This window comes from Salvelinus sp. IW2-2015, linkage group LG30 (assembly GCF_002910315.2).
Source record: "Salvelinus sp. IW2-2015 linkage group LG30, ASM291031v2, whole genome shotgun sequence".
In the NCBI taxonomy this organism is placed as follows: domain Eukaryota; kingdom Metazoa; phylum Chordata; class Actinopteri; order Salmoniformes; family Salmonidae; genus Salvelinus; species Salvelinus sp. IW2-2015.
This window is the reverse complement of record NC_036869.1, coordinates 15,470,185-15,482,682: the sequence shown is the minus strand read 5'-3', so window position 1 is coordinate 15,482,682 and position 12,498 is coordinate 15,470,185. Positions and strand designations below refer to the sequence as shown.

Sequence of the window (12,498 nt, the reverse complement as noted above, 5' to 3'; positions counted from 1 at the left end):
CTTTGTGGCCACAAAGGTTGTTGTCCAGAGCCCACATTAGCGTAGAACATCCACCCCTCAAGCTATGTCTGAAGATGCAGTCTTGACAAACAAATGTTATTGCCACCATTGGTTGTGAATTTGAACTTTTGAAGAGTTCGTCAACCACTGGTAGGTAGTACAACTATGTTGACACAAGGATTGGGGTCAATTCAATTTCAATTAAGTCAAATTAGGGGGTTGGCTAAAATTCCATTTCCATTTTTTTGTTGCTATTTCAGTTTATTTGAAGATACTTTCTGATAGACTCTTGGGTTCAATCAAATGTCATTTTCACTCCCAAGTGGCGCAGCGGTTAAGGCACTGCATCGCTGTGTGTCGAGAAGCAGTGTGGCTTGGCAGGGTCAAGTTCCGGAGGACACACGGCTCTCGACCTTCGCCTCTCCCGAGTCCGTACGGGAGTTGCAGCGATGGGTCTAGACTGTACCAATTGGATATCACGAAATTGGGGAGAAAAAGGGGTAAAAGAACAACAACAACAAAAAAAATTCAACCAAGAATCTGAAATTGCAATAGTGGAGGTGGTTGTGTGATTCACACACTTTTTATTAGCTACATGAAAAGGAAGGATGGATGGAGAAATAGATAAATCCATTAGGATTCTGAATCTATTGAATCTCCAGCCCAAATAACATGTAATAATCCTTACTAGAGATTTCCACGTCAATGATATCAATCTCCCATTGACATTAATACTTGACTTACGTGAAAGTTCAAATGACAGCACACACACATTTCTCAACTTACAATGCAGCCATAAACGACTGTAGAGGTAAGATGAGCAAACTCATGGGATGTGTGATAGAGGAAACAGACACTGGGGAGGAAACATACACTGGGGAGTTGGAGAGTAATCTTCCCTAAGGGATTATTTTTGTGGTAACAGACATGATGAGTGATTTATGAATATGTGGAAGCAGGTTAAATTAATAAACAAAAAGTAACTGGGTTCTACATGGTTGTTAAAGGGATAGTTCACCCAAATTGCATTGTAATTTGCGTGAACTATCCCTTTAACAGACAAGATTGTGGGGAAGAGTCAGAGGTAGCACTTAATAAAGGAACTTGAACTAGCCTCCGGTGTTCATTGAAAAAGGGGAAGTTAAATGAATGAACTAGGCTCACGGAGGACAGACCAGTGATGAAGAGACAATGAGCTGAGAGAATTAAAAACAAGCCACCAACATTCTCTTGTGTATCTGTGCCAGAACATTCCTTTTGTAGTTTTCTATAAAACAACATGCGGATGTTGTGCCTCACTGGGCCGTGCAGAGACTGCTAACATCTTCTGCTTCCCCCGTGACTGTCTCCTCAGTCTCCTCATCCAGGAAACCAGGACATCATGCACCTTCTTGCCTTTCATCCCACCCTGCAGGAGGCGAGAGCCGGCTGCTCTGAGTGCACTCTGTTTCTCTGGCTTTCACCACGCAGCCTCTGGGACTGTGGGCTCATTTAGTTCACTTCATTAACGGACACGACATATAGGCTGGGCGGGTGGAGAAGAGAGGGGGAGATGGAGGAGTGGGAGCATAAGCAGAAAAGTGAGAGGTGTCCTGACGGAAGTGAAGGGATGGAGAGCAGGAGGTAAGGAGGGAAAGCAAGATTCAATCTAAATTTAACACTCCATTAAGCATCCCCCAACCTTGAAATTAAGTGACAGAAAACACAACCTCACTAAAATGGGTGCAAGAGCTACAGAGCTTCAAATCAAACCAAATCAAATTGTATTGGTCACATACACATGGTTAGCAGATGTTATTGTGAGTGTAGCGAAATGCTTATGCTTCTAGATCCGACAGTGCAGCAGTATCTAACCGGTAATATCTAACAATTCCACAACAAAACCTAATATCTAACAAATTCCACAACAAAACCTAATACACACAATCTAGTAAAGGAATGGGATAAGAATATATAAGTATATATGGATGAGCAGTAACAGAGTGGCTAAGATGCAATAGATAGTAAAGAATAGATAGTGAAGGATACAGTATACAGTATATACATATGAGAAGAGTAATGCGAGATATGTAAACATTCTTAAAGTGGCATTATTAAAGTGACTAGTGTACCATTTATTAAAGTGGCCAATGATATCAAGTCTGTAGGTAGGCAGCCGCCTCTCTGTGCTAGTGATGGCTGTTTAACAATATGATGGCCTTGAGATTGAAAAACAGCTTCTATCTCTCTGTCCCAGCTTTGATGCACCTGTACTGACCTCGCCTTCTGGATGGAAGCGGGGTGAACAGGCAGTGGTCTTGATGATCTTTTTTGCCTTCCTGTGACATCGGGTGTTGTAGGTGTCCTGGAGGGCAGGTAGTTTGCCCCCGGTGATGCGTTGTGCAGAACTCACCATCCTCTGGAGAGCCCTGCGGTTGTGGGCGGTGCAGTTGTCGTACCAGGCGGTGATACAGCCCGACAGGATGCTCTCAATTGTGCACCTGTAAAAGTTAGTGAGGGTTTTCGGTGACAAGATACATTTTTTCAGCCTCCTGAGATTGAAGAGGCGCTGTTGCGCCTTCTTCACCACACTGTCTATGTGCGTGGACCATTTCAGTTTGTCGGTGGTGTGTACACCGAGGAACTTAAAACTTTCCACATTTTCCATTGCTGTCTCGTTGAAGTGGATAGGGGGGTGCTCCCTTTGCTGTTTCCTGAAGTCCACAATCATCTCTTTTGTTTTGCTGACATTTAGTGAGAGGTTATTTTCCTGACACCACACTCCCAGGGCCCTCACCTCCTCCCTGTAGGCTGCCTCATTGTTGTTGGTACTCACTCAAGCCTACCACTGTAGTGTCGTCTGCAAACTTGATGATTGAGCTGGAGGCGTGCATGGCCACGCAGTCATGGGGGAACAGGGAGTACAGGAGGGGGCTGAGAACGTACCCTTGTGGGGCCCCAGTGTTGAGGATCATTGGAGTGGTGGTGATGTTTCCTACCTTCACCACCTAGGGGCGGCCCGTCAGGAAGTCCAGGACCAAGTTGCACAGGGCGGGGTCGAGACCCAGGGTCTCAAGCTTAATAATGAGATTGGAGGGTACTATGGTGTTGAATGCTGAGCTGTCGTTAATGAACAGCATTCTTACATAGGTATTCCTCTTGTCCTGATGGGATAGGGCAGTGTGCAGTGTGATGGCAATTGCATCGTCTGTGGACCTATTGGGGCGGTAAGCAGTTGGGTGTGACAGGTAGGGTGGAGGTGATATGATCCTTTACTAGTATCTCAAAGCACTTCATGATGACAGAAGTGAGTGCTACGGGGCGTAGTCATTTAGTTCAGATACCTTAGCTTTCTTGGGAACAGGAACAATGGTAGCCATCTTGAAGCATGTGGGGACAGCAGACTGGGATAGGGATTGATTGAATATGTCCATAAACACACCAGCCAGCTGGTCTGCGCATGCTCTGAGGACGCGGCTAGGGATGCCGTCTGGGCTGGCAGCCTTGCGAGGGTTAACACGTTTAAATGTTTTACTCACGTCAGCCACGGAGAAGGAGAGCCCACAGGCTTTGGTAGCGGGCCTTGTTGTTGGCACTGTATTGTCCTCAAAGCGTGCAAAGAAGTTGTTTAATTTGTCTGGAAGCAAGATGTCGATGTCCACGACAGGGCTGGTTTCCTTTTTGTAATCCTTGATTGTCTGTAGACCCTGCCACATACGTCTCATGTTTGAGCCGTTGAATTGTAACTCAACTTTGTCTCTATACTGATGGTTTGCTTGTTTGATTGCCTTATGGAGGGAATAACTACACTGTTTGTATTCGGCCATGTTTCCAGTCGCCTTGCCATGATTAAATGCGGTGGTACGTGCTTTCAGTTTTGCGCGAATGCTGCCATCAATCCACGGTTTCTGGTTAGGGAAGGTTTTAATAGCCACAATGGGTACAAGATCTCCTATACACTTCCTTATAAACTTGCTCATCGAGTCAGCGTATACGTCAATGTTATTGTCTGAGACTACCCAGAACATATCCCAGTCCATGTGATCGAAGCAATCTTGAAGCATGGAATCCGATTGGTCAGACCAGCATTGGATAGGCCTAAGCACGGGTGTTTTAGTTTCTGCCTATAGGAGAGGAGCAACAAGATGGAGTCATGGTCGGATTTGCCAAAAGGAGGGCGGGGGAGGGCCTTGTATGCATGGAGGAAGTTGGAGTAGCAATGGTCGAGCGTGTTACTCGCTTGTGTACTGCAAATTATATGCTTATAGAATTTAGGTAGCCTTGTTCTCAAATTAGCTTTGTGAAAATCCCCAGCTACAATAAATGCAGCCTCAGGATATATGGTTTCCAGTTTGCATAAAGTCCAGTGAAGTTCCTTGTTGGCTGTCTTGGTATCCGCTTGCGGGGGGATATACACGGCTGTGACGATAACCGAGGAGAGTTCTCTTGGGAGATAATGTGGTCCGCATTTGATTGTGAGGAATTCTAGGTCAGGTGAACAAAATGACTTGAGTTCTTGTATGTTGTTACAATTACACCATGAGTTGTTAATCATGAAACGTACACCCCCGCCCTTCTTGTTACCGGAGAGACGTTTATTCCTGTCGGTGCGATTCACTGAAAAACCCGTTGGCTGGGGACAGCATGTCCCCAGCTAGCCATGTTTTTGTGAAACAGAGTATGTTACCATCCCAGATCTCTTTGGAAAGCAACTCTTGCCCTGATTTCGTCGATTTTGTTAACTACTGTAGGGACTGGACATTAGCAAGTAATATACTCGTAAGTGGTGGGTGGTGTGCGCGCATCCGAAGCCTCACTAGAAGACCGCTCCGGTACCCTCTCCTCCGACGGCGTTGTTTTGGGTCGGCCTCTGGAATCAGTTCAAATGCCCTGGGAGGTGCAGACAAAGGATCCATTTTGGGAAAGTCGTATTCCTGGTCGTAGTGCTGGTTGTGCTGGTAAGTTGACGTCTCTCTGATATCCAATAGTTCTTTCTGGCTGTATGTAATAACACTTAAGGTTTTCTGAGCTAACAATGTAAGAAATAATACATTAAAAAAAAAATACTGCACAGTTTAGAAGTGAAGCTTCCATCTCTATCAGCGCCATCTTGTAGCTGTTTATGTGATTTGACCTTGGTACGCCTCTTGTATGAGACATGTACTGCGGCAGTACACCTGTAGTCAACCAACCCAGGATCCGGGAGAGATACAGGGTGTGCAGGCTTTTGGTCCAGCCCTGCACTAAGGCACCAGAATGAACTAATTTGATTCAACTAATTGATTGGAACAGAAGTGTTTGTGGTGGGCTGGAACAAAAAGCTGCACACCACATAGCCCCCCTGGCTCAGGGTTGGTGACAATAGTGCACAGTGCATCACAACACAGTACAGTATAAGTGTTTGATATCATAATAAACTGCAGTATGGGTTGTGATAACCTCTTTTCAAAGTCCCCACAGTTACTTCTCAACAACGTTTATCTTGCATTCTACCTGTCTTTTTGTGTCTGTATAAAGCGGGTATCATAGTCCAAACCTTGTATGCGTTTGCACAGCGGTGTTCTAGAAAATTGTACCGTTGGCTTTCAGACTTGTCAAATTCTCAGCGCGGCCCAAGCAATTTCTCCAACTGTCAACACGTTCGATTGAAAAAAAGGACGTGTACATGGGAGCCGCGTTTGTTGGGAATTTTGGGAAGGTGTGCGTGCGTTGGGGCTGTGCGTCCCCTGTGGACAATGGTCTCAGAGCCGCGGATGTCACAATGGGACGCCGGACTATCAAGTCTTAGTGTCTGTGGACTATGATTTACGCTTTAAAACCTCTTAAGGATCCGCCCCCTTATTTTCAATTTTCGCCTAAAATCACATAACCAAATCTAACTTCCTGTAGCTCAGCCCCTGAATCAAGGATATGCATATTCTTGGTACCATTTGAAAGGAAACACTTTGAAAGTTTGTGGAAATGTGAAAGGGATGTAGGAGAATATAACAAAATAGATCTGGAAAAAGTTAAGAACCAGTTGAAAGAGCCCTATTTTATACTGTGTGTATCATGTACTTGAGGATATTGCACAGGCAGCTTTTACTGGATATGGAATTGCTCTTGGTGGCGTCTCTGGGTGATGCTTGAGTTCTATTCACTGTTTTCTTCATTAAAAAGAGCAGAAAGCTGGCGGCCCAATGACTTTAAGTCCAAGGACTTTCTTCCTGAAAGATAACCAGGCATGACCGCCATTTTATTCCCCGTCATCAGTCTGTCGCCATTAGGATGGATCCAAACCTGTGTTTATGGATACTCATATAACAATTATATCGTTTCAGACATCCCTGGTTAGCGTCCTCTTCATGTGGTCCTGTTTAAAGGGATTCCTAGTGGTTTTCGGCTTCCTTTTCCATAAAAAAAGCAAATACAGTGTGCCAGGGCCTCTTGTCCTGTAATCTTCCCACATGGACTTTTGTAAGAGAACTGATATAAAGTGAAACACAGTGTGCAGCTGTCCTCTTGCCCGTCGCTCGCCTTTTGTGAGACATTTTCTAGTCGAGAATACTAATGGCTGCATGTCTGTGGAGCTAACCCAGCTGGCATGAATACAAACAACATTTATTCGACCACAAGAGAGTGCCGTTTTATACTACACGTGTGTCTCTTTGTTTGCTTTGTATTTGGAGACCTTTGCATGGATAGGTTGTCATTTGATATAAAGTAACAGTAATGATGAGAGTAAGGATTAAGAAAACACAGATGAATGACCTGTGCACTGCGATTGACTAAGATTGACTTGATTGCGAGTGACGTCAGCTAACATGATTTTCATGAACATCTGGAAAATTGCCTTTTAAAGTATCCTGTTGTGCGCAGCTCACTAATCTGTGTTGGATGGAATCCCGGCCTAAATTTTGACTCAGAAAGAAACACATACTTTGTGCATGTGTGCTTATGTACAGTACCAGTCAAAAGTTTGGACACACCTACCCATTCAAGTGTTTTTCTTTATATTTACTATTTTCTACATTGTAGAATAATAGTGAATACATCAAAACTATGAAATAACACATATGGAATCATGTAGTAACCAAAAAGTGTCAAAACATATTTTTTATTTCAGATTCTTCCAAGTAGCCACCCTTTGCCTTGATGACAGCTTTGCACACTCTTGGCATTCTCCCAACCAGCTTCATGAGGAATGCTTTTTCAACTGTCTTGAAGGAGTTCCCACATATGCTGAGCACTTGTTGGCTGCTTCACTCTGCGGTCCATCAGTACAAAGGATCACATTAGCCTATGTTAGCTTAACCGTCCCGTGGCGGGGACACCGATCCTGTAGAGGAGGTAGACTCAGCGATGCAGGAGGTAGACTCAGCGGGCTGATTTCCTCAACAATGTTGAAGCGTGAGGCTAAACTTATCCGCTGTTTTGGTTCTGTAGCTACTACGTTGTAGCAGCATGAAGCACACCTGTACACATGTGCAGATCTTATGTGTGACTGTGTGAGAGCAACGTCTTAATTCGTTCTCAGCTTAACTTCTGTGGTGCTGCTCGTGCCAATGTCGTTGCGCTGCGTCTACCTTTAAATATTATGGAATAATATGTACTTACACTGTAGTTAAACTGTCTCTGCCTACGTAATTACTTTGTAAAGACAGATTTTTAGGAAAACACTTTGAAGTGGTCCCGAAATGCTCACATTCAATGGGTCATATAAGGACTTGACTTTCAATTTCACTTAACACAGAAGAGAGTGAATATCCACAAATGTTAGTAGAAGTATTATTATTAGTAGTAGTAGTTTGTTACATTTTACATGTAGGCCGTACTTGGCAGCTAAAAGCTGAATTGCAGTACACAGCATATACAAGTAAACAAATCTCAAAGCACTTGAAAGCAAAACAAGCATCAATTGAAAGTATGAATGACATGAGTATAGGTCTGGACTTCAAAGATCTAAGTACTTCAAGCCTCCAACAGATGAAGCGACAACCGCTTATACATTTGTAGCTACAACCCGCATCAGAGTAGCTACTGTACGAGCCCTTTAACACAGACAGCTCAGAGTAGGTTATGTGTTGTCTCCTGCATTTACATATTCCTTACCATGACTTGTATCATGATGGAAGGTGATCTTGGGTTTCCAGAGAAGTGTACTGGTATAATATATGTGCTGGGTCTTCCTTGGTCAGTCGAATGAACTTGGCTCTGTTTTGAGGGTGTCTGGGGCTCATTTAGTAGGCGAGTAGTAAGCTCTGTGAAACTGTTGGAGGTGGATTGGTGCAACTGGTGCTTGATTATTAGAATTTCAGTCACATAGAATGACTAAAAAAGCCTGAATCAAGCCAGCTGGATAGGAGTGTACTCCCCCAACACAAAGACAAATACCCCCCCACACACAAACACGCGCACGCACACACACACACACACAGAGTATTTGTGTGTATTTTGATAAGAAGACCTTCTTCATTTAATGTGAGCAGGGCTGTGTTTTTGGGGCAGCTAACAGACTCTGCTTGTCTCTAAAACAGTGTCTGCAGTCCAAGTGACTTAATAGTCTACTGTGTCTGTTAATAGTCTACTGTGTCTGACTGCAAAATAATGCAAATGAAACAAAAACAATATTCACAAACATGTGTAACAAAGACAGATAACTAGAGAATTTTTTCAAAAAGTTGGTTTCCCGCAATCATTGCATTTTTTTGCAGAAAAGGCACTCAAATTTGCCTTTATCCGCAGAATTTACCTTTGCGGCAGAATTTCCCCAAAATGCATTTCTCTTCACCGCTACTAGATGGCACCAGCCACACTGTATACTTACCCAGTCAGCTAACCTAACATAGATAGGCGTAAAAGAAACGCCTGAAACTAGATTCCCCACATTCTGTTTTCGACAATATATATATTATTTTAACTGTCAGGGAAGGTTCTCTTCTGCACTTTTCAACCAATCCAGTAAATGTGAAGGAGAAGTTAAGATGGAGTGTCGCCTTGTTAAATTCCGTTTGTTGGCAACTCTGCTAATGCTACCAGTCGACAAACATTCAGGGAGATTCTCAATTGGCCAAAAGTCTGTCCTTACCTCAACTCCTCCTCCTCTGTGACCCGGAAACCGATAAGTGGTCGAGGAGAGTATCAGTTTGTCAGTAGGCGAATGCAGGAGTGTCATCTTCACCTCGATAGCCTCCTCTCGCGAAATCCTCAGCAGAAGAGTTTTGAAATCTGCCACACCCCCTTTGAATCAGCTGTTGCACATATTTAAAAATGATACACTACTTATCCTTTTATCTATAATATCTGTAGACATATCACAACTACCTACATTTATTTTTAATGCTTCACACATTTATGTTGGGATACCATGCCTGTAACTGTCATGACGCGCTAGTGAAGAAGGTCTTATTTCATGGGAGTGCATTTGTTTCCACGGTTCATCCCCTCCTCTCCTTGACTACCTTTGACTTTTTAAAAAAAGAGGTGAGGAGAAGAGGATGCAAGGAGTTGAGAATACCAATAGAGATTCTCCCTTCATTATTCATGGAGGAAGAGAGGTTTTTACGACCAGCTAAGCCAAACGCAGGAAACTAGGCAACTTATCAGGTTTAGAGGGTTTTTGACAATTTAAATATTTAGTATAGGTGATTCAACTGGTGGTCAAGACACACAAATTGAAATATTTTAATTTATATGAGGTTAAAGGTAAAAAGCATACCCTTTCGGAGGTTCTGAAAGTACTCAAAAGTATGAGGTAAAGTTTGTTGCCCTGTCCTTTCTGAAAAGTATTTTGAAAAACATAAGAAGTACTTCTGCTGTCTTTTGTCAAAAATGCCTCTGCCCTTATTTGTGTGAGGTCGATGTTTATGGCCCCTCCCCTTTCCATCGTGGCTGCCTCTGAGGTTGTGTGAGGTCAGTGAGAGCCGCCTGCCATGCCTGCTGAGCTAATAACAGGGTCAGACTGGTGAAGAAGCACTGGCAGGCAGCCCTGGGCTATGCAGACGTGTAATTTTCTCTTGGAGGTGATGAATCGCTTGCGGTCCGATGTGGATGTGCCGCCGGATTCCTTTTTGGGGGCTGAGCAACTGCTCCTCCAATGTCTCTGTGTCCTGTATTGGGTTATTTCAAGGTCCCTGATCTTTTTTATTTTATTGAATTAAGACCGTTTAGTCTTTACTTTATTCCCATAAATGGTACATTTTCTGTCACCCCCACGTTTTTTCCTCATACTGCATATGCTTTTCATCAACTACACTTTCAATCTCATCATCCTCTATTTCTCCACACATCCTTCCCAACTGATAGATAGAGAGATGAGAGAGAGCAGGAGCATGCTCTCTCTCATCTCTCTATCGATCAGTTTGACGCTGTTTATGTCATTCAAACTACTTGTTTACCATCTGGCATTGATCTAACATTTTAATACTCATCATTCATCACTCTCTGCCCCCTCTGTCCTTATCTACACTCAAATCATAGAGGGTATATAATGTAGGAGTAAAATAAGCCAACTAAAATAATACTGCAACCAATTGACGAAGTAGAAATAGTTTCTTAAATGAGGTGCATATGCCATATGTAATATGTCAATTTTTCCCCCTCATCTCACTCTCACTACCTCTCCACAGACCAGTAAGGTTCCTTCTCCTTCTGTGCGCAGTTTGCCATCTGACCCAGGCTTTCCCCGCCCAAACAGGATACTCAGAAGGTACAGATCTTCTAATGTGTATTTTGATGGACTATCATTATTTGGGATGACTGCATTGCATTAAAACTTTTATTTTGATTTCAGGTTATTATTTTAAAGGGATACTTCGGGATTTTAGCCTTTATCTACTTCTCCAGAGTTAGATGAACTTGTGGATACCATTTCTATGTCTCTGCTAGCATTAGCGCAAATAGCATGCTAGCTGTTCCTGTAGACTTCTAGTCATTGTGCTAACGTTAGGTAGCGTTGGCTCACGAAACTACCTCTTAACTTCCTTCATACTGGACACAGAGACATAAAATGGTATCACAAAGTATCCCTGTAGCTTTAGCAGCCCTGTGGTCCTCATTAACGGAAATATAAAGCCTCAGTTGCGGTATAGTAATTGCCGCATAATAGTTGCTGTATTACAATTGTTTGGGATAGAAGATAGTTAATATAAACATGGATTATGTATAATTTATATTTCTATATATTCAACATGTAGCTGATTAAAGCATTTGGTTTTCCACCCACTCCGTAATCATATAATATTTTGGGGGGAAATTATACTCATCCATGGAATATAACCATTGCTGCAGAATTTTGAAGATTGTCCCCGAAATGCATTATTCACCATCACCACTAGAGGTCAATAGCCGACCACTTACTCAGTCAGCGTCATTTACTCACTGTGTCTCTCCTTCCTGACTCAGATGACAACCGACAACTCCAGGTCACCATCTCCAAGGCAACCCCGATCTCCACTGCACAGCTAGGAGGCTCCATCACAATCCCCTGTCTGGTGTCCCTGTCGCCTCGGCCCCCCTCGTCCTCCTCACCCCCCATCCCGCCCCGGGTCAAGTGGAGCGTGTTGCATGATGGGGAGCAGGAGGAGACAGAGATCCTGGTGGCGCGGGGTCAAAGGGTGAAGGTCAACGAGGCCTACAGAGAACGAGCTTCCCTGGTCAACTTTGCAGACTCGCCCGAGGACCTCTCCCTCTGGCTGGGGGAGCTGCGCTCAACAGACACAGGGCACTACCGTTGCGAGGTGCAGCAGGGCCTGGACGACGCCAGCGACTTCACACAGATCAAGGTCAAAGGTAACAGAGGTAGAAGGATTTTTAAGGTTGTAGGAGTCGATGTGAATATTTTTGATTTTTTAAACTTGTCGAACAGGTTTAGAAACTCCGAACAGGTTTAGAAACAACCAGATTTTGCCTTATATGCAACTATTAATATTTTTTCTTTCAGTTTTTACCACATATTGTGTATTTGAGCCTGTCCATATTTCTGTGTGTGTGTATGTTTGTGTTTGTGCACACGTGTGTGCGTGTAGGTGTGGTCTTCCACTACAGACATTCCTCTGGTCGCTATGCATTTTCATTCAGTGAGGCCCAGGGGGTGTGCGAGAGCATTGGGGCACACATCGCCACTCCCGACCAGCTTCTGGCAGCCTATTACGATGGCTATGAGCAGTGTGACGCCGGCTGGCTCGCTGACCAATCTGTCAGGTATCCACAACTTATAATACAAAGACACATTTCTTAAAGGTGCAATACTTTGTTTTGACTAATTCACACGCCTATAGGCTACTGGGGATTTAGAATTTGGCCCACCGTGTGGTATGTAATACTATTTTCTGGCAGACTGTATGTTGAACCGAGTCAGTTTCACTCTAGTCCTGGTGTTAATTAAGCTAGATTTCCTCATGAGCATTATCATGGCTTACATGTGTAAGATAGGGACTCTATTTGGTCCGTGTTCCCAACACACACAACAATTCCCGCTAACAGATTAAAAAACAATGACTGAGGCCCCTCACCTATCAGAGTTAGTCTTTACAACATTTT

At 43.7% G+C, this 12,498-nt stretch overlaps 1 protein-coding gene across 1 annotated transcript in view; it reads left to right on the top strand.

Annotated features, from left to right (window-relative positions):
* Positions 1-1,552: 1,552 nt before the first annotated feature.
* Positions 1,553-12,498, top strand: part of LOC111954831 (brevican core protein-like) — a 29,158-nt gene continuing 18,212 nt past the window's right edge. The window contains exons 1-4 of the mRNA XM_070436137.1: positions 1,553-1,623; positions 10,587-10,666; positions 11,362-11,748; positions 11,985-12,159. Coding sequence (XP_070292238.1) covers positions 1,553-1,623; positions 10,587-10,666; positions 11,362-11,748; positions 11,985-12,159 — 713 coding nt within the window. The remainder of the gene's footprint in view (positions 1,624-10,586; positions 10,667-11,361; positions 11,749-11,984; positions 12,160-12,498) is intronic.